Source organism: Gymnogyps californianus, chromosome 2 (genome assembly GCF_018139145.2).
Source record: "Gymnogyps californianus isolate 813 chromosome 2, ASM1813914v2, whole genome shotgun sequence".
Taxonomy (NCBI): domain Eukaryota; kingdom Metazoa; phylum Chordata; class Aves; order Accipitriformes; family Cathartidae; genus Gymnogyps; species Gymnogyps californianus.
In genome coordinates, this window is record NC_059472.1 from 109,414,631 (window position 1) to 109,441,275 (window position 26,645).

The 26,645-nt window shown below is 42.6% G+C and overlaps 1 protein-coding gene across 2 annotated transcripts in view; it reads left to right on the forward strand.

Annotated features, from left to right (window-relative positions):
- Nucleotides 1-26,645, forward strand: part of EGFR (epidermal growth factor receptor) — a 44,727-nt gene that overhangs the window by 15,793 nt on the left and 2,289 nt on the right. For both annotated transcript variants that reach the window (XM_050915708.1, XM_050915709.1), the window contains 11 exons: nt 3-102; nt 1,929-2,086; nt 8,162-8,197; nt 9,471-9,612; nt 11,325-11,447; nt 12,685-12,783; nt 17,565-17,750; nt 21,105-21,260; nt 22,121-22,196; nt 23,394-23,540; nt 26,122-26,219. In XM_050915708.1, coding sequence (XP_050771665.1) covers nt 3-102; nt 1,929-2,086; nt 8,162-8,197; nt 9,471-9,612; nt 11,325-11,447; nt 12,685-12,783; nt 17,565-17,750; nt 21,105-21,260; nt 22,121-22,196; nt 23,394-23,540; nt 26,122-26,219 — 1,321 coding nt within the window. The remainder of the gene's footprint in view (nt 1-2; nt 103-1,928; nt 2,087-8,161; nt 8,198-9,470; nt 9,613-11,324; nt 11,448-12,684; nt 12,784-17,564; nt 17,751-21,104; nt 21,261-22,120; nt 22,197-23,393; nt 23,541-26,121; nt 26,220-26,645) is intronic.

Below are 26,645 nucleotides of genomic sequence, written 5' to 3' on the forward strand. Positions count from 1 at the left end.
AGGGAGCCGAGAGAGTTTGAAAGGGACTCCAAGTGCCTCCCCTGCCACCCCGAGTGCCTGGTGCAAAACTCCACCGCATACAACGCAACCTGCACTGGACCTGTAAGAGCAGATTGAGCTTAGCAAATCTGTGCCTCAGACCATGTATTAATACGTATTTCCCATGTTGAGATAATCCTGAGGTCTCATTTACCCTTCTCCGAGATGGAGTGGAGATGGGGGGCGGTTAGAAGTCAAGATCTGGGGGCAGGGGAGCAGAAACAGGAGAGGGAACCTCAGGGTGTTATTTTTCTTTCGTGTCACCCATCATACATGTAATCCACAGTCACAGGCATTGTAGGACCTTTCTTTTTTGTGTCTTTTTACAGAAAAAAAAAGGCTTACTTATGTATGTGACAATACAGTAATTTGGCAAACATTTCAGGAACATGTAGCTACTGAACTGCCAAGTTGGTGTGAACAAATTAAATTTCCTTATTCAGAGGGAAAAAACTGTTTAAAATAGTGGATTAAAACAGTAGCTTTTTGCCTTTTTGAAAAGCCATGATAAAATTGTGATCAAAACCAAATGTTTACCGAAAAATATGCAGGAAGCAGTTTTTACATATTTATGTTCATCAAAGACAATCAAAACAAAACAATTGGATTTTCAAACTTGTTTAAATATTCCAAATTCATACAAAAGTTCCTTCTACAAAAGTCAGTACATTGTAGTCTTGCTAGTCATCCAGAGTCTTTCTCAATTCTGTTCTTCTTTAATTTTGAGAATACTCTCTTGTGTTATGAAATGTCCAGTTTGGCAACACTGCAAAACGATTTCCTTTTAATCAGATCAAACTCATAGCTTAATTGTAAAACTCTTAACTCTCTTTTTTTTTTGGTAATTGAAATCAAATCTCCTGCTTCCATCACAGATCCTCCTCTGTGCTTCTTAACCCAACTCTTTAAACATCTCTTGCCATCCCTTGCAGCCACTGAGTGTTCGACCCTTGCCCATCATCAGTCTGAAGAGTCACTGCTCAGTAATGTGAAGCATTTCCATCCTCCCTTCTAGCTTAGACCACCATGGCCTCAGGGATGTTATTAACATTACAAGCTCCTTCAGGCAGTGACCACCCCCTTGTTCCATATTTGCCTAGCGTCTAGTAATCAGTCTATTATAGTGGCCCTTAGACATTACAGTAATTAAAATAATCTTCTATAGGGTGTCTTACTGTAGTCCCACTGAAACTGGCACTGTGGATCTGGTCTGGTTTTTCTCCAGAGTAGAATTTGACCCAGAATTGCTGGTTCCCCTGCTTTAAAATATTTAGGGCATTCCTGGTACTATTACAGTCTGAATAAAAACAGTTCTGCCAAAAATGGCCAAAGGCAATGCCTTTAAACAAAAACTAAGTGCTTTTCAAAGTAAAAAAAACGCATGGACTCCTTGGGTTGCCTCCATTATCCTGTGCTTCTCCCTAACAGAGGAAAGAACTTGCGCTGAGAAACCAGGAAAATGATGATTTGAGGCCAGTGCTTCAGGGAGGTGTCAGCAGGTCCAGGTCTGTCGTTTTAAATCGTGTGATGGTAGATTGCACCAGGCAGCAGCCAGGCCTTCTGCTTTTCAGCTTACCTCTTATCAAGGTGTCATTAAATTATTCCCCATTTTAAATGAAAAATGCAAGATTTCCAACCAGACAGAAGGCAGGGGAAAAAAAGCAGCAACACTGAAAGTCAAGAAAACATTAGCTTTAAACATCAGGTACTACCGTTTGTATGATCCATCCGACAAGAGCAAATACTTCCAAGAATATCAGGTAGCAAGGTAATAAAACCAGATGATGCCGAAAACTTCCAGCAGTGGAAGGCATTTAGATTTATATTCTGAATTTGCTCCTGAATAGGCTGATATAAAGGCATTATAAACAAGCTGTTTCTCTTTGCAGGGCCCCGACAATTGCGTGAAATGTGCCCATTTTATAGACGGCCCCCACTGCGTGAAATCCTGCCCGGCGGGGGTTCTGGGTGAGAATGACACCCTCGTCTGGAAATACGCCGATGGGAATGCTGTTTGCCAGCTCTGCCATCCAAACTGTACCAGGGGGTAAGTAAAACCTTGGGCTGAATGGACACAAGGGGAAAAAGAAATAGGGGAACAGCTTGTCTTGAGCTCTTTCTCTTCCTCACGGTCCCATTTCAAACCGCCGAGAAGAAGAAATAGCAGGGAGAGAGAGAGGTCAGCAGTACACAGGTAATGTAAGCAGAGGACAGCAGACTTTGTAAATAGGAAAAGTTCAGTGACACTTCTTCTTTACACAGAAGGCAAAAAAAAAAAAAGGAAAATGTTTTAGGGGGTTTGAAACAGGTTTGTTTGTTGATTTAAATAGGAAACTTCCTGGAATTTTACAGAACTCACCACCAGTGATGCACTTTTTTTTTTTCCCCCACCTGGCTTGGTGCTGGGTCCTCTGGGTTTGGGAGGAACATCAGTGACATCTGGTGGATGCTGGGCTCCCGATGCCCATTTTTCTCTGCACCTTTCATTTTTTAGGAGGGAAATCCCAGTGGGGTACCACAGTGATTTTCTTTTTTTCCTTCTTTCCATATGCTAGCACTTGGTCTGAGTTTAAAGCCTTGCTTGCCTCCTGAGTGTGGCTTTATTAATGGGCATCACAGTAAACCCAATCTGTATGAACCATCTTTGTCCTCATTTGGGGGCACGCTTAAACTGTCACCTGTGACAAGCTGTGAATTGAACTGTGTTTAACCTACGTGACAATAAGTAACAACTGTCTCCTCTCCTGGTTTCCGACCTGCAAAGGACATGGGATGCACAGTAAAAGGTTTTAGGGTTTGAGACTTGGTTGTTGGACTGTGATGCTTTCAGAGCAAAAAAACAGCCCACATTTGGTGTCTTTTCCTTCACACCCCCTGCCCTGTACCTGTAGGTCTGTCTGATCCAAAATCGTTATGTAATATGCCTGTAATACATGTTGCAAGAGAGAAGTTATATTCAGACCAACCATCATCCCCTTGTATATAGCTAATTCAACTGCCAGGTCATTAAAGAGCAGAGTGCCCAGGCCCCCACCTTCATGGAGAAAAGGAGATGAAGGGTTAAACCAGCAAGTAATGGCCTTTCCTAGTGCTTGTAGTGAATTCAGTGCTCTGGTTTTCAGATGGTAGCTGTAACAGCCATGTGGGTTTGCCATGATTTACAGTGATGCCCCCTGTGTTTTGTTACAGTCGCAGGCAAAGCTTATCAGGGCTTCCCATCACACGCCTGAGAACAAATGATCTCAGTTGAAAAGGGAGCTTAATAACTTTGCTCTTTATTAATGACCTCAATAGTCCCTACTGATACGAACTGGCCATGGTGATCCAATATCCTTCTTCTAACTGGCCACATGGAAATGCGGCTGATTACTGGAGCAGCATAATGGGTAACCACATCTGAACAAGGCTTTCCACTGTGTGGCCTCGGTAGCGAGATCAAACACTAGACTCAAATGAATGCAAACTTGGAGAACATAATCTGCCAGACGTGGATGTAACGATGAGCCACGCAGTGGCTCTTTGTGCACAAGCAAGTCCCCAGAGCAGACTTCATCAGAAAAGTCAATTCCTGCCTGGCTTTAGCAGTGGATGGGTGTACCACAGGAGTCTGGCAGGTGATGGGGGTAGGGTAAGGAGACATTTTTTTAAAACTAGGGGTAGCCAACATACGGTTCAGTGTATTTGGCCCTGTGTTATTAAGGCAGAACATAAAAAGTAGTATCAATTTCATCTCTTATGTGAAAGAACTGGGCTAAGTTTGCCACAGTTATACTGTGGACGTTCTCAATGGCCCTGTTCGAGTTGCTGCCCAAATGTGGCAGAAGAAATAGGCTGTATCCCTGAAGGGCTCAAGAGAGCTAGAAGAAGGCAGTGTTACTATTTTGCTTTACAGATGGGACATCTGAGGCCAATGGCATTGATGGGTAGGGAGCCAGTGTCAGAGGCATAATCTGGGAATGTGCAGTCTGGTGCATCATTGTCCCCATGAAGGCAATCAATCAGTAATGCCACTTACTTCTCTTCACGCCTTTCCCTCGTTGTGCTGCAGGAATGGGATCTGTTCAGCAGTGGGTGGAAAACATCTGTCTCGCAAAGTTTTTGCATCCTTAGAAACCACAGTCTCAGCGATTTCTGCATGACAAGAAACAACAACTTTATTTCTGTCCCTGTCCAATTTCACGGCTAGAACCCACAAAATCTTATCAGCATGATTAAGTACACTGACTTCAGTAGTCGTGCAAGTAAGGATTTCCAGGATCTGGCTCTATTTTCCTTACTTGAAGAAGCTGCAAGTAAAGAGGACTTCTCTTCCCAGCTGAGCTTTGTCATGAACTTTGGTTTTTTACTTTACATGTGCTTATTGGTAGTGCATTGCTTCTTTTTTATCGCTGTGAAGAATCCCATCTAGTCTCATTTTCTGTGCTGAGTCTGTTTTTTAGCCTTCATTAGAAAACAGAATGGAGGAAGCTTTCTCCTGCTCAGCCCAAAAGACCCCTTCTCTCCCATTTCTTCTGTAATCTCTTGGGGATTTTGTACACGAGCTTCCTTTTGCTCTGCCTCTAGTACAGCGGAGAAAATATGCTCTGATAAGGAGAGTAACATCCCAAAAGCCCTGGAATTACCCCATTTATACCTCCAGCATCTAAGCATTAATCTGCTTGGCATTGAAGGATTTGGCTTTCCCTTGCCACTCTCCCAGAGTACAGGAATTAAATTCAGCCACAGCCACTGGGGTGGATGAGCAAGGAGGAGAGAAGCCACCACTGTAGTTAATAGCACTGGCTGGCGTGTCCTGCCTCTGCAGTCGCTACCAACACTACATGTCTTGCCAGTCTTCATGTTAAATGCCAGGGGATTTGGGGGAGGGGGTGAGAAAGCAGCCAGGCGGTCCAAGAGGGAAGGTTGCAGCAGCACAGCACAAATGTGATGCCTTTGTCACACTCTGAAGGTTAATGAGAAAGAAAGGGCAGAGAAAAGTTCTTGTAAGGCTTTAAAAAGCCCAATGGTTTTCCATTTCTTTTACGACTGTGAAGTAACTTAGACTGTTATAGTGTGAGTCCCCTCTGAAAGGCCATAAATCATAGCAACCTGGCTGTATTTCATCAAATTAGGAACTATGGGTCGGGGAGAAGTTTGTTAAAATCTTGATTGATTTGGGAAATAAATAGCTGTGTCTGCACTGGGACAAGTAATATTTACATAGACAAATGAAATGCTGAGTTCAGGATGCAATAGTTTTCAGGGACTGTACACAGCACTAATTTTCCAATAAGTAGAGAAATATTTCAGAGACTACAGCCGCTGCTAGATTCCATCTGATATATCCATAAGATCTTGAGGCAGTTCATAACACAAGGTCACATTTCTCATTTTGGTTTCTGTAAGCAGAAGAAAAACGATTCAGGAATGGAAAAAGTGATTGTTTAGATTCCATAAAACCTGGGTTACTTATGTTGGGCGTCATCATAAAATTCCACATTAAGAAAGATGGTTATATTTAGTCCTGGATGGATATTTGTCATAGGCTTTGTTTCTTCTTTAACTTGTGAAATGAATCAGAAAATCACATGGGATTTGAAAAGCACAAGCTGACCTGTCATTTCTTCCCAAACACCTTTTTACTTTATCCCACTAGACTTGATATTGATGGATTTGTGTGGGAAATAATTTTAAAAAAGAAGAAGACAGATGAAAATCTACACTTCTGCTTCTACTTTCTGGTGTAGGAAAATAACTGGTCGGTCATTCCTCAGACTGTAAATACTATCCTTTCAGCCAATTTTTTTTGCTGTTAGGAAGGGCATGGAGGACTTCCCATCATAAAGTAGCATGGCAAAGCAGAATTTTTAGGAAGAGATAATTTGAGACACCACAGTCACATTCTGAAATAAAGTGAGGTCTTTTAATTTCACATCCTTATCAGGAGAAGCTGCACATGCTTTGTTGCATTAGCATGTAGAAATTCATATCCAGGTAGTAGAGCATGATAGGATGAGGTCTTGGGTCCTAGATCAGTTTTCTGTTGAGCACCCAAAGAGAGAAGCCCGGTGCAGAGCAAGATACGTCTCCTGTGACCGTAAGCAAGCTGGTGGTTCTGCTCTGCACGTGCAGCCTCTCTGTGCTTAGTTACACAACTAAGCAAACAAACCAAGCCGTCGGCAGACAGGGAACACTAACAAAGCTGGGCGCCCAGGATCCGGGAACCGGTATGCACAGCCCTTCCAGTGTGTCCAGGACACCAGGATGCACATTCTTGCATGGGAGCCCAGTGAACTCACAAGACCTTGCAGATGCTGGGTCTTGGAGCACTGTGTTGGCCCAGAAACAAGGCAAATACACGAGGGAAGATCAGAGTAATAAAACAAACAAACAAACAAACAAAAACTCAATAAAATGAGTAGTTGCTTCACCTCTTCCTCCCCCAGACCTAGATCATGTTATGAGATAAGATCTGCAACTCCACCTGCCATTTTGAAATTTTTCTGCTTCCTCCTCTTGGCGAGAGGGAATTCAGAGCAGTTTTCCTGGCACAGGCTCACTCCTTACCCCCTACTTGACCTCCTCTGGAGTTGTTTTGGGATGATACATTTTCTTTAAGTCAGCGCAGGGAGCGGATACCACAAACTGGACTTTTCTCCTTGCTGTGCTCTGTTTTTCAGAGGTGATGTAACCCTCTCTGTAATGCTCTCTTTCCTCGGTAGACACCACAAAGACCACAATTCCCATGAAGAGCATACATCTTGTAGTCCAGCAGAACCTAGGGAATGCACGGTGCCTCTCATGCCCATTAGACCATCAAGTGAATGCAGTCACTGTGTTTTCATCGGTGGTGTTTTTTGCATTGGGCTGCCAAAATGAATTTCAGGCATTTTAAACTCAAATGGAGGGTGAATGACTTGCTAGTAGAGTTTCTGGCTCTCTGGGTAACTGTCGTACCTGTTTACATTACCAGTAACATAAGATCTTAGATTCTGAAAGAAAAATATCATGGACACATACCAACAGACTATAGCCAAAGGGAGTGCTGTCAAATCCTGTTTTCTGATGGGAGCATGTATCTGCTACCCAAGTGTCCTGGTTTTGGCTGGAATAGAGTTAATTTTTTTCCTAGTAGCTGGTATAATATTGTGTTTTGGATTTAGTATGAGAATAATGTTGATAACACACTGATGGTTTTAGTTGTTGCTAAGTAGTGTTTATACTAAGTCAAGGATTTTTCAGCCTCTCATGCCCAGCCAGCAAGAAGGCTGGAGGGGCACAAGAAGTTGGGAGGGGACACAGCCAGGACAGCTGACCCAAACTGACCAAAGAGCTATTCCATACCATATGACGTCATGCCCAGTATATAAACTGGGCATTCGTCAGCAGGTGGTGAGCAACAGCATTGTGCATCACTTGTCTTTCTTGGGTGATATTTCACTCTCTTTTTATCTTACTTTTCATTACTATTATTATTATTGTTATTATTATTATTATTATTATTTCAATTATTAAACTGCTCTTATCTCCACCCACAAGTTTTACTTGTTTTCGATTCTCCTCTCCATCCCACCGGGGTGAGGAGAGGAGTGAGCGAGCGGCTGTGTGGTGCTTAGTTGCTGGCTGGGGTTAAACCACGACACCAAGTTTTCCCTTGCAATAGAAAGTTTGGAAATTGGAATCTTTTACTTATCAGGAAACAAGGATTATGCAGGAGGGGCTGCAGTGACACATTTCCATGTGGCTTTCTACCCTTGTGCAGGGGAGAAGCTACTTCTGTCCTCCTCCACGGTCAGCCCTGAACTTCTGCGCTAACGCAGATGTCCATGCAGAGCCAGGGAATCCAGGTCCATTTTAATTTTGTGTATCTATGTCCTCCCCCCATTCTAGCACATGATAGAAAGTTATTTTAAAATATTCTTTAAACTGAGTATGCAGCATAACTATGCCTCTAGATAAAAGATTTTGGAGCAAGGCCGTTGACTGATATTTAATAGAGTGTATGACTATTATAAATTCCTATGTTAATACTTGATCTGTTCTGAAATACAAACTTTTCAATCAGTAGCACTCTTCTTAGTTGGAATTATAGAAGTATGTATGCCAGAGCTAATATGTTTGTAACGTTCATTTGTTTTTACAGATGCAAAGGGCCAGGTCTTGAAGGCTGTCCAAATGGGTGAGTATTTCATCTGTTACAATTAACGACAGAGCTGGAAAGAATGCATGCGTGTGTACCTTTCCACGCTGGACACTGCAAGGCTGGGACTAAAGTTAAGTCTTCAGCTCTATACAGGGAAGTGACAGATTAGAGCAGGCTCCAACCTATAAAAATGATTTAAAGAACTGAGAAATATTCCTACTGGCACAAGACTCCAAAACCTTCTTCTGCTTAGCTTGTTTGTCAAGGTGAGACCTGGGATCTGTTACTGGAGAACAAAGGAGCTGGAAAAAGAAAGGATTAAGGAAGGGCTAGTGGCAGGGAGAGATATTTTTAGGATTGGTATGGTTACCTGCATTACAGGGGATTCATCTCAGAGACCCAAGGGGTCTTTTCCAGCCTTGTGATCTGTACATCTCCAACTGCTCTGTGCACAGATGGACGTTCATTCTTCACACTAGATCCTACATTGCACTGTTTGGCCTCATGACTTGCTCAAGGTCATGCAACAAGCAAATAGGCTTCCCTGACTAAGAGAGAGGGATTTAGTTTCTGGCCACAAAGTCATGCTATGGCAAGACAAATTCAGCCTAGAAGTACTGTTAAAAAGTGATTCTTATTTAACAGTAATCTCTGGGGCAACTTAGAAAAAGCTGTGATGGATCTCCAAGTACAGACCAAAAAACAACCTTGGAAAACAGGTTTTTCTTTTCAACTTAAATTTGAAATGGCCCAGGCTGTAATAAAGAGGCAGCAATCTGTACATACAATGTGGATAGTTCACACATTACCTGGCCTCAGACATTTGTACTTGGGGAGGAGGGCCAATGATCTGAAGTTCATTGTGACCCTTACAGCATGGCCCCCCCAATAATGGTGAGATGTCAGCTTCATTGCTGGTATCACAACTGCATATGCCTTCTTGATAACGCCTTCTCTCCATGTGCTTCTGATCACATGCGGGCTGCCCATGGCTGGCATATATAGGCATCACAGATTTGATGCTCATGTGCTTGGCGGGTTTGTCAGAGGGAGGAGAAATCTCCTTGCTTAAGCTATGAGGATCAGCTCCAATTGTGAGTTTGAGAGAAGAGTGAAGACTTTGAGCAGGTGGGTGAGGAACTTAAAAATACAGATGCCCAAGATATCTGAAATTTCAAAGAGGCTTAAGTGGATGTCCAGAGTGTGTGTTTGGTCAAAACCTAAGGCTTCATGCAACCTCTGTAGGGTTTCTTTTAAATCTCACACCTAAGCATTTTTTTCTCTTTCTGCATCCCCTCCTGTCTTGCAGCTCCAAAATCCCGTCTATCGCAGCTGGCGTCGTCGGAGGTCTCCTGTGCCTGGTGGTGGTTGGCTTGGGCATTGGCCTTTACTTGCGGAGGCGCCACATCGTCAGAAAGCGGACCCTGCGCCGGCTGCTGCAGGAGAGGGAGGTGAGCGCCACCGGCATGGCTGCAACACCGGCTTTATTTGAGGGAATGGGCGCCAGCCTCCTCATGCCAGAGAATTAAAGCACCATGCATCTGCCTTGTAACTCAACAAGCTCTTGGGTTCACAAACATGGCATCTGCCGCACTAGTTAGAAAAGAGGTGGTGTGCACCTAACACCTTCTCACTTATTCTCAAGTCTGATCCCTCTAGATATAATTTTCAAAAGCTTTAGGGGATTTAGATGTCCAAATCCCAATGAAAATCACTGAGATTGTCTACTCGGAAAAAACTACGCCTTCAGGGTGAGGTGCAATGTGTTTGCTGATCCATACCACCTTGCTGTGTAGCCCCTTAGCCTCAAATCATTTCTCCCTCCAGACAAGCCTTGAGGCTGCTGTGGCAACTTGGGCGCTTTTGAAAATTTTACCGCCTTGATCAGGCATATGTCTGATCCTGTGGAAAGAAATGAGAGAGAAAGGAGAGGGGGGAAAGGAATTGAGGAAGTGTTTGTGTCTTCTCTTTGGTTTGTTTTTAGCACAAAAAAACCACAAAGCCATCAAAGTGAATGGTTCACCCTGTTGGGCATGAACAAGGTTTCTACACTGCTTTTTGTTTTCTGCATGGTTTTGTGTGCATTACAGCATCACCCTCTGGGTAGCTCACATATAAAATAGCAAAATTCATTATCCTGGATTAAAGCCGTTCTTTCACGATTAGCCCCCTTCTCTTTCTAGTCCAATCCTAGTAAATAATCAGCAAATTGCATGTAGCATTCTGCTAAAAGCCCAGTTGCAGCTTCCTTCTATGCTCTCTGGCTTTGCAGAGTCAGCTGCTAAAATCCTTTAAAAAAAAGCTGTCCTGCTTTTTAATGCACTACCTAACAATATTTTACATACCACTGTATTCTACAGTTGTGATAGTAGAGTTCAGTTTGTGCTCAGCTCATATTGTATCCTCTGAACTCCTCAAAATGAGGATATTTCATCACAACAGAAAGGTTGCTGGCCCACTAAAATCAGATTGTATCTAGCTAAATAAGGTTTTATTCAAAGGAAAGGAAAAAGAAAAAGCACTAAGGGAAAAAGCTGACTTATGCATCAAAGAAGTGTTAAACATCTCTGTTTGGAGGGCATTACTGCTGTTCGCAATAAGGCTTAGATCAAATTTTGAAAACATCGATAGTCAATTCAACATCTCCTTTTTTACTGAGAAAAGAACCACTCTCAGAGTTTCAATTGCTGCTTGTAAACCCTGCAGTCTAGGGGAGCCACTGGTACCATGGGAATTTCATCCAGTTAAACAAGAGCAGACCTGAAAGCTTGCAGGTGATTCTTGCCCATTATTTAAAACATTTTTATAATTTATTTGCAAGTTAAAAAAAAAATAATCTTCTTTAGGATCTGTGGTAATTACATTGTTGTTCATGCCGTGTGTTTTAAGGCTTTGAAGTCAAAGCCTTCATTTGAACAGTAGTATTCCTTCATTCTCCTTCAAAACGGCAGTCGCCACTCTGTGATTGATTTTACCCCTGAAATTTGGAGCAATTTTAGATATTTATTGCTGCAAGTCAGAGTGGAGCTGTCCTGCCATAAAATTCACATGGAATAAAATGTTCATTATTTTAAAGGAAGGATTTTTTTGCTTCCCCAAAGTGTGCTGCTTGCTGTCCTCCTAGACTGTATATCCTTCTAACGCCGCCTTCTCTCTGCACCAGCTTGTCGAACCACTGACACCCAGTGGGGAGGCACCGAACCAGGCTCATCTGAGAATTTTAAAGGAAACAGAATTTAAAAAGGTCAAAGTTTTAGGCTCTGGAGCTTTTGGCACTGTTTATAAGGTAAGACCACCATGTTTCTCTTCCCCTTTTCATCTTGCTCCCTCATGCAGAAGCCACCCAAACAAAGCATGAACTCGGAGCTGCGATCATTGTGTAGATCTTTTTTTTAAACTAGATTTTATAGCATGTATATACTGAATGGTAGACAGATGAGTCAATCATCATTAGTTGAGTTAGGAATCGGGTAACATGGGAAGTTTTACACAAGATGTTGCCAAAGCCATACTGCTGAACCTGGAGGACAAAGATCTCGACTTAAAAACTACCACAGCCAAATACACCCTGTTGTGAATATTAGGAAAAAAAGAAATGCACTTTGGTCAGCTCAGTGCTAAGCCATTTTTCTGTGTGGTCTGTCAATCACTCTTTCATTAGAACTGACTCAGATGTGTGGAAGTGTCTACACACCTTCAGTTGTGTAGGTCCACAAGGTATTTTTCTTCTTGGTGTTTGTTTATCCTCTGCGTTTCTTCTTCACCAAGTTCCACTTTTCTGTGCTCCTCCTTTTATTCACGATATGTGTTTCAGGCTTTGCCAGTAGTACTGAAATATAAACCATAGATTCATATATCTCTTTATAAAGCTCTATATTCTGAAGCAGGCTTCCAGCTATGGCTAGGAACTTCAGGGACACAAATCCCATTGACCTCTGAAAATGTGCACCTACATTGCTGGGTACTTCAGCAGAGTGTCCTCGCAGTGCCACGCCATTCACCTGCCACCTAAATGGCCTCCTGACACTATAAATGTAGAGCACTGAACCAGTCGGACATAAACCTACCCGCCACTGCATATGTTTAGGACTGGGTTATTTGTACAGTATAGATGCCATCTTGTTTTCATGATAAAATGCCAATTCTTTTCATCCCATGATTTATAAATTGGAGGTAGCATGGTTTTGCACATGCAGTTGCTGTGATGTGCTAATTAATTAGATTTCCATCTGCAAAAGTTGCTCTTTATGCATCTCTTGGGCTATTTATACAGGGACGGTAATGAACATGGTTTTTCAAAAAAATACGGTAGAGGTGACTGAAAGAGAACTACCACTCACTCCATTAACAGGATTTTGTTAACGCCCACAAGACACGATTTTTGCATATTTTTGTTGTCTGCCATGTCTTCCCACTGCTCAGAATATTTAAGTCTACTCAGAAGATGTAAAATGTATATGTAATTGTGAGAATTAACCTGTTAGATATGAGACTGAGTAACTCTTTGTACTTCTTTTTGATAGGGACTTTGGATCCCAGAAGGGGAGAAGGTTAAAATTCCTGTTGCTATTAAAGAGTTGAGAGAGGCTACATCACCAAAAGCCAACAAGGAAATACTTGATGTAAGTTTTCATGTTTATTTTGTCAAGTTGTCAGTGGTCTGTGGATTTTCCTCTGTAACAACTAAAGGGTTTTCAGGATTTTGGGTGGTAAGAAACATTTTGCACCCCAAACTGAATTCTCCATCTAGAAGTACTGGGCTTTGCAGCCCAGTCTGTGAAGTGCTTTTGTGTCTCCTATGAACCCTGTGCTCGCAATCCAAATACTGATGTTATACTTGTGGGGTAGCACCTAAGGAGAGGTCAGGACCATACATTTACAGCTAATTCTGTTTTCTTTATTCTGATGTTTCAGGCCTTAAACTGTGGCATTCATTGCCATTATGGCGGTACAACTAAAGCCAATAACAACAGATCTAATGATTTTTGAACCCTGACACTGCAGATTGTCATAAGCTAGTTGCTTGGTTACATAGGATTAAATTAACTATAAATCCAAGAGAAAAAAAAATCCCAGCTGTCTGATTTCTCTGCCATGAACGGCAAGAAATTATCTCGCTTCCCGAAAGAGGCATGGGAATTTTATTCTTGCTTGGATATAGCTCATCACTTCATAAAACAGGGAAAAAGGCTATGGGACACTGTTTCAGGAGTTTATAAATGTGTGCATTTATGATGAGTGAGCCAGAGTCCTAAATACAAAGTTCCCTGACCTTGGAATAGCTAAAAATCTGAACTCTGTCACTAGATCTGAAGCCATACAACATAAAGCACCAAGGATACATGTTTATATATACGGAAAGGAAAATGCTGAGTGCAGAGATTAGCACTCAGATGTTCAGTATGGGTTCAGTTCAGCTTTCCTGTGCTGTTCAGTCCTCAGCAACAAGAAACGCAGAGTGTGTGTGTGTGTGTGTGTGTGTGTGTGTGTGTGTGTGTGTGTTTGTCCCCTCTTCAGCCCTTCAGCTGGAGGCTGCTGGGTCACTGTGGAGGACTGGTCAGCCCAGGGACTCCCCAAGCAACACAGTGTATTTGGTACAGATGAAGCGTTTAAGCTTCTCCTTGCTGTACCCGCATGAGTGTACCTCTAGAAAGCATAGGTTGGAAGCCTGGATTTGGCAAGGGCTCATCTATTGAATGCTTGTTTGCTAGGACAGGGCGCACGTCCCTGGTACGTCCCAAATGGACCTGGGAAGTGCAGGTCCACAGCTTGGGACAGCCTGTTTGCATGGAAGCGATGGTCCTTCAGCCATGGGGAAAACTGTGGAATTTTTTTCTTTTGGTAGGAACTGAACCACTTTAGCAGGAAATTTATTTAAAAAAAAAAAAAATCCAGCTTTGGACAGCAAATGACACCTCAGATAGGAAAGCTCATCTCAAATGGTTCAAGCTGGCGAAGATCTTAACAAAAGGCCAAGTCTCATAGTGAGAAGTGTCAGGATGAATGGCTGTGAACAAACCTACCTGTGCTACTGATGACAATAAAGCACACTGGATTTTTCCAATCACCCTGAATAAACAGTGTTATTCCAATACATTACTTCAACAGATCATGTGTTATGTACTATATGATTTGATACGTGTATTGCAGCAATGTAAAAGAATAGGTGGTCCATCTCAGAATCCATACACAAAGGAACATCCATCCTGATTTCAGTTTAGTTAGACTCCAGACCAGTCTCAGCCCTTCCCCAGGTCCCCGACCCCTGTGGCCCTCTCCCTGCCCCTCGCCTGCCTGCAGGCAGGCTGCGGTCCCTCCCTTCACTGGCGTTCCCTGCATTGAGGAACTGGCAAAGATGCTGCTCAGCTGCCTGCCCTGAGCTCTGCCCATCGTTTTCCTCTTCACAGTGATAAGAAGCATAACAGTCTTCGCAAAGGATGCTTTGGACTTAACTGCATTAAATTCCTGTATACTGAAGGAAGGGTTAATGAATAAGCCTACAGTACTGCATCCTGCCTTCAGCAGATCAAGATGACGGAGCAGTAGATGCAGGGACTGTGCGCTCTTCGGTGGTACCAAAGTACTTTCTCTTTTCAAAGAAGTTTCTGTATCATATCCCAACATTATCTTTTCTTTTCCATTGAATTAGGATGCTTAAGAAAAAACTCTTGCTTTTTTCAGTCCTGTTCATTTTTCAGATTATTTCCTTGGTGGAATTAATTCTATATTTCAAAGGAAAATTTAAAAAAATACAAAACCAGCGAAAGAAGTCAGAGGGATGACTCCAAAAGCTCCTCCTAAAACAGATTTTTGCTACACAACCAACTTTTCAAGGTCACTGAAACCTCAGAGATAATAATGTCCAATTAAAGATGATTTGTCTTACAGAAACACACTAGGTATAGAACAAGCGCAGCAGCTTTAGCTCATATAATCCAGGCGAGCTCTCGCTGGCTTTATTAGGGTAGGGCTAATTCAGAAGATTGTTGTTGAATACCAAGCATACTTGGAGCAGGTCAGAGCGTACCGCAGAGATTTCCAAGATAAACAGTTGAAACAAAGGCCCACTTTAATGTCTCGGGCTACTTAGAGGGACCCACGACCACACAATAGCTCCCTTCTGCTCCCTGCGAGGAGGCGGTGGCCTATTTTACTTTGCAGTATCAAATGTATTAGGCAGCGTCAACGCTTGGACGCTCTCCGAAAGCTGTGTGGCCCGTACGCCCACCCGGCTCTTTCAGCATCCCAGTTCTCAGCCCCCAGGTCAGCCCTGTGCGGGCTGTGGGGCAGATGGGCAGTGAGAACAGCTCGGACTCTGCAGATTCCCCACCCCACCCTCCCACACCCCTCCCCACCCCCACCCCCCCCACTGAAATGAAGACAATATGGATCTGAATCCCAACAGGAAGCAAGGCAAGGAACAGATGCCCTTCATTGTTATGATGGCTCGGTTTGGAAGCCTAGGGAAATGAGCGTGTTTTGGTCTCTGCTTACATCTGAACATCATATAACAGATTTGCAAGATTCTCTAAAAAATGCTGCCACAAATATCTACATAATTGAATAGCAGATTGTATTCTTGCTTTATCTTTCCTCGAGCTAGCCCACAGAATCAGTGCTACCTCTGACAGAGGGTTGTTTTTGAATGACCTGCTCACATTCTGCAGTAGGTTGAGGAGCACTTACCCAGTTCTGCTAGAGATCTTCTTTAACCTGGCTGCCTGGAGGCCACTTTCATCCCAGGGGCTCCAAAACAAGGATACCAAATGCAGAATTAGCACCTCAGAAGAAGCTGCATTACATCATGTTCTGCTTAGCCTGGCACGTCAAACAACAATACCGAGGCCAGAAAGTATTGCTTAAGAATTGGAGTTGCTTATTTCTTGAACGTCATTGCTTTAATAACTTTGTTTAATAATAGTTCTTACCAGCTACACAGCTATGTGACATCTGTGGAAAGCTTGTTAGATGATGAGTAAAGTGTTATGGTATTTCTTTTCTTAAGCTCTTAGAAAGTGCAGATTTGCTCCTTTCCTTGCCACAAGAGTGTCTTCACTATGATTTTAGGCTTTGGGGGGCTGCTACCCTAATGCTGAATTGCCAAGGGATGATTAGTTGGTGTCACTCGAGATGCTGAGTTAAGATGCTGACCTAAAAGCTCACTGCATGGAAAAATTCCCATTTATTTCCCATTGTGTTGTTTTTCAATCAAATGTCTTTAAAAATGTCTAAAAGTGATATACTGTAAATCAGACACAAAGTTAGTTAAAAAACCCAAACAACTTCAGCTCAAATTTTTTTTCCCCAATTGGAATCCATTCTTTGAGCTGGCACTTGACAGTGGATGTCAATATAAATACAGATCTCAAATTTCAATCCATAAGTAGTTTTTGCACACAAAAACCATGAAGTCAAGGTTTTTTACCCCGTGGCCATGTTAAAGGATGTATTCAATGGGTCTGGAGCGTACTGCACCAGCCTCTGAAGGGGCCTCTCCCTTCCGGCAGAAGAGCAAAGGAAGAGGAGGTACCTTGGGTACCTTAGCTAGGTACCTGAAGCTACATAGGGTGAACCCAGGCTTGAAAGAAGAGTTTTTCACATATTTATGAAACTCAAACCCAAAATTCCAGTTGACCAAATGGTTTATTATGTTTGGGCTCCCACATTATAAGTACCTTCCTGGTATCATTTACATTGCTATATGGGTCTAAAACAGCTTTTCCAATTAGGGACAATATTTTCACCAGTGTTGCTTAAAGTAAGACACGTATTCAAGCTTCTAAAGCGGTGAACTGATTATTAACTTGTTTGGTTTGACATGGACTGAAGAACAACATGGTCAAGAAGAACATGGTGTCTTAAAAAGTCAAACTGTCAGTCACATCCTAGATGACAACTTTTGACTTTCTGGATTAGTACAAACCTTGACAGAGGGGCAGAAGTCTCAAAAATACTGATTTCCAGTCAGTTTTGTGGAAAGATCTCTGGAGGGAAAAAAGCCATATTACACATGTTCACAAGATGTGTTGTCCTTGCAATTAGGTGCTCAAAATTATGAAATCCCATCAGCTTCCAGTTGATGTTCAATTTATTAATTCTTCCTAGGTCTGTAAGTTTTGACCCCGGGATTTTATGTCCAATGTTTGCTTGGTGTACCAGTAGTGGCTCTTCTGTGGCATCTCAGTGATGCTTCAGTGTTCAAAATCTGGACTTTCCACTCAGTGGAAAAAAACTTGGTCCACAGAGTGGAAAATACAAGTGTTTTTTATGTGATATGAGGTACAGAGTTTGCATATAGTATTTTAGCAACATCTTGAATGACCAACTTATTTTAAACTGCCTCCAAATATTTGTGTCATGCCGAAAGGAGTGTTTCACATTGCTTTTTTTCCTTTCTTCTCAGGAAGCTTACGTGATGGCTAGTGTTGACAATCCTCATGTGTGCCGCTTGTTGGGAATCTGCCTCACTTCTACTGTTCAGCTCATCACACAGCTGATGCCTTATGGCTGCCTCCTTGATTACATCCGAGAGCACAAGGACAACATTGGCTCCCAGTACCTTCTCAACTGGTGTGTGCAGATTGCAAAGGTAAGCAGATAGTGACACCTCCAGATCAGCTAAAACTCAGACTCTAACGCGGAGATCTGACAGCACATAATGTATTTATTTACTTACCTGTCTCTGTAAATCTTTCTGTTTCACCACATGGTTCCTAGATACCTTATACGTGACAGTAAGCAGTTACTTTGTCTTAAACAATTTACCATTTGCAAGCTGCTGAGCAAACCTTGACTATTCTTCAAAATGCTCCTAGACAGTGTAATATTATCACCAAGACATTTATGTCCAAGCCAAACACCCAGTAATGAAATGATAATGTGATGCAACGAAGTTGTGGCAGGGAAGGGAGTAGAATCTGGCAATTCCCATACCAAAATACTGCTTCCATCAGTGGATTTCTTTGGGCTGTGCCATGGGGCAAACAGCAATGTTGTTGAATACACCTTCTTGTGTGCCTCAGAAAATTTCAGGCTGAAATCTCTGAGGCCTGGGGATTGAAACTGCTGATTAATAAATACCAGCTCCATTCTAGCACAGGCTGGCTGTGACCGAAAGACATTCAGGCACCCCAGGGCTCTTCTGTAATTTATATGCACTGAGTTGGTGCCTGTAATCTAATTGCAATGGCCATAGTGCCAAATAAAAGACTCATTATCACACCTGGCACTGTTTGCCAAAGAGAAGAGCAGCAAAGGAGACTGAAGTACAGCCTCTAGCCCTTAGCAGCAATATGCTGTGTTTAGAAGGTGGTTAGCCATTTGCAAGCATGGAAGAATGGAGCAAAACCAGCAAAAAAATAGCTGCAGTTTGTTGGAGATTCATTGTATGAGATGGTAGTATCCGCAAAGCTCGGCTGCTTTAATGCTGCTTATTTCGGGAATGCCGGTCTGCAAGCTAACCACACACTTACAGCCTTATCCGTCCCTCGAGACCTTGTATACATCCCAGGCTCACCCGGCCGTGGTTTGCTTTCAGGAAACATGCTGAGGACCTCAGAAATGCATCCACCAAAAGCATACAGAGCACATTTTTCATCTCAGTGTGTGTATTTTTTTACAGCACACTCCACAGCAAGTAAATTTTAATTTATGCATCCACCCAGGATGTGAACTGCCTTTTTCTGACTCTTTTGCTCTCTTGTTTAAAATCAATTACTGCTCTGTCCTGGTTTCAGTCCCTTTGGAGGATGAGCTGGAGGCCACATTTCCCTCCTCCTCCTCGTTAATTTTTAAGGTGGCAAAATCAGTCCCCAAATTGATTCTTGGGGCATTGCTTGCCCAAAAGGTTGCCATTCACAATTGTTACCTTCTGTTTGATTTTTTCATGTTGGTTCAGCATTCACCCATAGCAACCTGTACCCTCTCCAGCGATGCCTGACCTTCAATGTACTCCTTTGTGCCGCTCCACACTGAAGTTCTCCTCAAAGTGCTCGTAAATCACACGTACGGCTTTTTCCCACCGATGTGTCTGGTGTTACTACTCTGATAAAGTTGTGCCAGATTTTTGGACATTCTCTGACTCTTTAAAAATGTACTTTTGGAGGGGGAAAAAAATTGAAACAAATATATTTATGTCTGGTAACTAACCAGCAGGAGGCAAGTTCCCTGGGAAGCTTATTTTTGTTTCTATTTTCACAGCTTTGAATTAAGTTTTCTTTGCATATATAAACATTATGTTTCTCTGAGGTATGAAGTCCTGTCTTTCAGACAAGATGTTATGACAGAGCATAGACACTCCACATGCAGAAACACTGTGAAGTAACTCTTTGAACACATTGGTCTCACACTTAATGATGAAAAATGGCTTAAATCCCAGGCCTGCACACAATTACAGATCTGCTGAACTTTCTAGACAAGCAGTTCAATGTCTTCGGTGTATGGTTATGCACATGCACAAGTCTTTTAGCCACCAGCATCTTAAACAGCTTAGTGTGAAACTGATATTCTGCCTTTCAGCAGCTTTGCGTCTTAATAAGTCTCTGCAGCAAGACACGTTTAGCAGGAAATTTTTTGTCCTACTGGGGCTAGATTATGTGATTATTATTTTTGTTAAGATAGTCTGTTTTCTGTCGGCAGCTCAAGATTTTTTGTTTCAAGAGCTCTGCTCGCTAAAGATCTATTTGTGTAATTAAATGCGCGCTCGTAGTGGCATTGCGCCAGTTTGTTTGGGTGGTTTGTTTTGGCAACATTAGCAGCGCATGGGTGAAGTTCTGCTGAGGGACTTGGGTGGAGGATTCGATGGTGGTCCAGGTTAGCAGTGGGCTTAGGAAGGGAGTGGAGGCTGGAAGGGAATTATTCCCTCCAGTGCTCTGTCATCACATCAACATGATCATTTTGGTGTTAACTTTGTAGGTTAGAAGTACTTTTTTATTAATTCTCTCTTCATAAAAATACAAGCGCATAAGCTGCTGCCAGCAGAAACCTATCGACTGGGAATAATTGTGGTTTTTAGAAAGGATCTTGCAGGAAACTTAGAAATCATGAACTTCTTGATTCCATACACCAAGAGAGTGGAGTTGAGGGAAGGGGGAATAATCTCTGTGGTCAGAAATGCAGCTGTTAGATTCATACCTTAAAAATCAAACTGGCACAATTAGTCATATTCTTCCATGAGAGGCAGTTGTATCAAAAAAGCATGTACGCTATGGCGAACCCAGTCTAATCATGGGTGGCAGTGAAACCGGAAGAACTTGCCTTTTCAAAGAGGTCTTGAAAATAGATGCAACTCTGAGCTCAGCCATAAAATGATTTTTTTAATTGTATTTCCTTTTCTCACTTTTGCAGTGGGATGCCTCATTGTTAGCAGGGAGAAGGGCAGAGTACACTGTAACGAGACGCAGAATTGGCAACTTTGAACGATTAATTTATTTTTGCTTGGACTCTTCTCCCAGGCCATTAGTGTCTACATACTCTCTGTAGGGTTGGTCTGTGTGTGTATGGAAGGTGATAGTTAAATTCTGCACTGTGCTCTCCTGAAGTCACTGGGGTTACACAAATGCAGCTGAAAGAAGGGTTTGCCCCCTTATTTGCAAGTCCTATCCCAATTTTATATTTCTTGAACTAAATCCCAAAGGAACCGCATCCCATGCTATACCTGCTACTGTCCCTTTTTTCTCCATGACTCCACTTGCACATGGACCCACAAAAAGGTTCCTGGAGGGTAATAGTTACTTCTCATTGTAACTGTGCAAGCACACATCCTCACCCTGCAATAAACATCACGTATATTGAAACAGCAAACCTTATTCTGAAGGGGGGATAGGTTGCCACGTGTTTATGGTGGTGTGTGTACAGTTACTACAGAACAGCTGACGTTTGGTAACTCATTTGCGCATCCAAGCTCAGAGCGTGTGATGCCTACCCACGGTCTGTTGTATTGCAGGGAATGAACTATTTGGAGGAACGTCGCCTGGTGCACCGTGACCTTGCTGCCAGGAACGTCCTCGTTAAGACTCCTCAACATGTGAAAATCACGGACTTCGGGCTGGCAAAGCTGCTCGGCGCCGATGAGAAGGAGTATCATGCCGAGGGAGGCAAGGTAAAGCACATCAGAGAAATGAACCACTGCGTGTTCGTCGGTGTTTGTGCTTGCACATGAGCCTTAAATACAGGGGAAAAAAAAGAGAGTGGGTTTTTCAAAGCACTCAGCTGCCATCTCAGCGTGCTGCCTTTGAAGCCTGTGGGAGTCCTCTGAAATCAGCCGAAGCAGCGTCAGGCCAGTGGGACTGCAGTGGGAGCGGAGGTAGCAGAGCAGCGAACGCTTTTGAAATTCCCACCCAGAATGTCTGGGAAAAAGCAAGATTATTAAAAAAACATTAAAAAAAAAAAAAAAGCATGGCTGAATTCATCAGTGTAGCCAACACCAATAACACTGTGCAGTTTATGAAGAGAAAGAGAATGCTGTATATTTATAGCAGAAGAAAGACCTGTCAGACTTGGTTCAACACGCCTTCGTGTTGTACTACGTGCTGATGAAGGGAATGTGTCCTGCTGAGAAATTAAAGAGAAGCTGCTTGCAAATATTGCGGAGACCATAAATGGAAACCATATGAGCGCAGATCAGTCTTTGTCATATAGCCTGAGATTGGATTTGTGTCCTGTTATGATAGGAGAAGGTTAAAAAAATAGTAACTTGACTGTTAAAAATACTGTAAAACTGATTTGTAAGAGATATTTCTAATATGCCTAATATTTCACAAGTTCCCAGGTTCAACATAATAAATAAAAATAACAATAAGAGACTCAAAAGTTGCCTGCTCTACCACTCAGATAGTTGTGTTTGTTGGTTGGTTTTTTTCCCTTCTGCAACCAAACTATTGGTTTAAACACCACCTGGTGGTAAATATCACTGATAAATTTTGGGTCAGCCTCTTAACTCTTATTTGTGAATTTTCCTAGGTTCCTATCAAATGGATGGCCTTGGAGTCAATTTTACACCGGATTTACACTCATCAAAGTGATGTCTGGAGTTATGGTGAGTCTAAAACCAGTTATAATTATTGCAAATGGGTTGGAAAATTGCAGGATCTGCTAGTTACTCTACACAGACCTTTTTGCTTTCTATTATGAGAAGACTGAGAGATTAAACATAAACAATGGGCCCAAATCACCTACTCAATAAAGTAAAATTTCCATGAAATTGCATGCTAGTGAGGTATAAGATGTTTTGCAGAATATGCCTTCAGATGATGAGCCATCCCCTGAAAGGGGCTGCAAGTAGGAGACCCTGCTGCATTTGCTGAAGTTCTGCTGATGCTTTTCTTCATCAACTTCACGTGAAATATAACTGGGCTGACAATAAAGCCACATAACTAGAGGGAGGACTTAAAACCATCGGCCACACTGTCAGTCAGTGTCAGTGTAACTGTGCTGTGGCCTAAAGTGTTTGTGCTGTCCTAGTATTGAGAGGACAGCGTTAAAAGGGAAGCAAAGTGACAACCTCCTTAGAGAATTCATTTTATATTTGGTATTGTTCATAAGCCAGGTTGAAAGAAAGAGGAGCAGAAATGAAACTTTTCAAAGCAACTTATTCCAAAATTTCCACTCCATGGGCTCTTATATTCCTGGAAAATATTTAATGCAGATGGTCAGATCCTGTGTCCTTTTAGAAAAAATACAGCCTCTAGTCCTCTTAATCCATTTATGTATCTTGGCATCCAAAATCTTGTTTTGTATCCTAAGCTACCAGACAATCACAACAGCTATATCACAAGAGTACGTGGTATGTCAGCAAACGACACTGAGGCAGCTGGTTTACGCATCTTTCAAAAACTGCTGTTGCTCGTCTCCAAAGAGATTGTTTTGAAACAAAGATACAACTTCCATTTTTAAAACCACTTGCTGGTTTGGAATCAGGAGGCAGTAACCCGCATTTCCTTTCTGTGGGGCTGGGAAGTTTGTGGGATGTTCAACACTAAGACACTAGCTGAGATTTAAAAAAAAAAAAAAAAACCCAAACGAAAAAAAACAAAAAGGAAATCAGGATGATTTCAACCTGTTTTATTAATTTGTCTCTCTTCAAAATCATGGCAGAAAATGCTTTTCCTGGGTGGGGCTCTGGCAATGCAGTGCCTCTGGCAAAGCCCTCTCCACTCACCACCTCTCTGCGCCCAGGCCAAGCACCCGGCTCCTGGCAAAGCCTCTCTCACGATCTTCCCTTCCCACCCTGCAGGTGTGACAGTTTGGGAGCTGATGACATTCGGGTCCAAGCCGTACGATGGGATCCCTGCCAGTGAAATCTCCTCTGTCTTGGAGAAGGGCGAGCGTTTGCCCCAGCCCCCCATCTGTACCATCGATGTGTACATGATCATGGTCAAATGTGAGTTCACATTTGGGGTTATGGGTGATCACCTAAGTCAAATAAGTAGCACAGTTGCCTTCATTATGTCACATTTGTATATGCTGTGTTCTTGGTAATCACACAGAAATAGGGTTATGTGAAAAGAGTGGTGACACCAGAGTGCGTTCCCGCACCTTGTGCTTTAGCTGGGAGCACGGGATATGGTTTCATTAGTCGCTAATTCAGCCAACTAATGTTTTTTCACCATTCACATCACTGGCTGATATTGTCGATTATTTCAAACTGATATTGTCAGGCAGTATAAATCAGCATAACACCACCCACTTTACCTGATACTGTGGTTTTGTATGTCTAGAAAATAAAATTAACACTGCCTTCTCCTCCAGGCTCCCCCTTAGTTCAGTAATATGCCTTCCCCTGCAATCACACACATGGATTATGTGCTCCTTTTACTAAAGGAGTGCTGTGAGCACAGGCACCATCATATTGGCAGATGCACATGAGGATCCAGAGTTCCTCATCTAATTTCTTCCTCATTTTCGGATGGCTCCTTTTTGGCACATGGCTGTTGCTGTAAAGTAGCACAGGATCTGGGGGTCTCTGACGCACTTTTTGGTCATCGTTAGGGCACATCAAAGGGCTTCTGAACCCCAAACCCCTTTTCCATCTATATCAGCTGCTAAAATGTCAGATTATTACCTAGTTTCCCGTGCATCTCTAGACCATGACTGCCGTATCCCTGCTCACTACCAGTAGTGTCTGTGAGGATGCTGATAAGAAGCCCACTAGGTGGCATTTAAGACCTTCTCACTGGAGTAAAATGTACCTGTTCCTGAAATAGGAGCCACACTACCATGAACACCCTGTAGTGCAGCATTTCTGGGGAGTCCTGGAGTGCCCCAGTGTTGCTTTGTCACGACAGGTGCTGCACAGTGAGAGTCCAATTCTGTGCTCACAAGAGCGAGCAGGAACCAGATCCAGATGTGTGCACCTAGCCTGGGAGGTGCCCAGACCCAAAAGCAGTGTCCTGGGAACCCCTCCTCGGTGATGCTGAACCCTACTGACACCTCAGCCCTGCCAACGTCTCCACTTGCAGCAGTCATGTCCCAGGTCTTCGAAAGCTCTGCACTAAAGCATGTCCTCAGGGGCTGAGCCTTCACAAAGCTCAACAGCTCCATCCATTGCCCTTCCTTTGGGTCAGTCCAGATGTAGAAAGCAGGCATTTTTCCAGGCACCTAATCAGGTACCTGTTGCTTTTAAAACACCACCAGTTGAGTGTCCCCATCGCCTTTCATACCGTTACACTGAATTTAAATGCAAGAGCATGAGGATCTGGGGTTTGAGCCTTCCTTCTGCCACGGGACTCAGTTGCACATCTTTCACTGCTCTGATCACCCTGTGTTTGCAGGCTACAGCACAGACCCTGTTGAAGCCATGCCGTTTTGTCTAAAGGAATTCAGAATTCCCAGTCATCTCTTTTATAAGCAGAGTATAAACTGAAATGTTCAAAGTTATTGCACAACAATTTTTTTTTTTTTTTTTTAATTTAAGAAGCACTATTTAAACATAGGCAACTCAGAGATAAATTCAGAAATAGTAGATGCTACTTCTGCAACAGCAGCAAACTCCCAAATGCTCCACTCTGTCTAAAAGCAAAAAGGATTTCTTCTTGAATTAGCAGGGGGTCATGTTTCTAGCATGGTAAAAAGTCACTGGCAATGATCAGATTTTGTCTAATGCAGATTTCAGATGGCATATTATCACTTCATTTCTCCATTACTATGTTTCTTATGAGTTCCTCCAGACATACTAAGTTTTACCTTTATTTTTTTTTTAATTATAAATACAAGAGTCTCTACATCAGCTTATCTGTTAGTTGATAACAGAAAGTGTGAGTTTCCTAAGTAATCTCACATGTTAAACCACCAGTATCTATATTCAAAATCTATTCTAGCATTGATCCACACTAAGCTGTAGGACTTGTTTTTGTTAAAGTCCGTTTACTAATTAAATACAGCTTAGATATGGTTAATCTTTCAAAATGTCCCCAGCAAGGATGTTTTGAATTTTAGAAGACATCTGGTACAGATGGTAGCTTCTGCTTTAGGCTTCCCAGGGTTTCATGAAGCAGTGCAGTGAGGACTAGACGGTCAAATCACTGTGCATCTGCAGGCACCCGCTGAAGTTAGTTTGCTTCCCCTCCTTCAAGAGCTTTTTCAGAGCAGCCTAATTTGGACCGATCCAGGCTGGCCACTCATTTGGTATCCTCAGGACTGATGCGTTGTTATCACTCAGGTGGGATCTGTCTGCCCAAGCAGAGATAGGCCAGCAGGAGAGGAGACAGGCTCAGTCTGGAGCTTTTCCAACATGGGGTTTTACTACCTCCTTCATTCTTCCCAAAACTGCCAAGATGTGCATTTTAAATGCTGAAATTCACAGCAGTGGCTGGTGAATCAACTTTTTATGGTGCTCCCTTATGGATAAATCCTTAACAGCATGTATGGTGCTGTTCTTTTCACTGTTACATTTTATTTTAAGCTCTGTGTTTGATCACCAAAACAACTTTATTTGTGCATTGCTTTCCCTGTCGTCCTTCCAGGCTGGATGATTGATGCAGACAGCCGTCCCAAGTTTCGCGAACTGATAGCAGAGTTCTCAAAAATGGCCCGTGACCCCCCACGCTATCTCGTTATACAGGTACTAAACCCAATGGTAGGAAGATGTCTGATGGCATTTAATGAGGCCCAAAATTATTAGTAATGCATATGAAAACATATAATATGGATAATTTAAGGCCAGATTTACCGTTGCTTTCCAGGTCTTAACACATTCAGCTAGAACCACAAACAGAATTTCAAGACCAGTCACTATTTTCTTAGTATTGGTCCAAGTCTAGGACCAGTAACAGTCCATACTGCAGTCCTGAGGGGAGAACAGACTTTGATCCTCTTCAAAACGCAGATATTTTACAGCAGCATAGACAGAGATTGCAGGCCCAAATTCCCCTAAACTTTAGGTAAATTTGGTTAAACACAAAGATCAAGATTTTACATCTTGGACCTCTTGCTAAATTACTTTGTCTCTCAGAGAAGGGGATAATGAGGGCTTGAAGGGAGTCTGCGA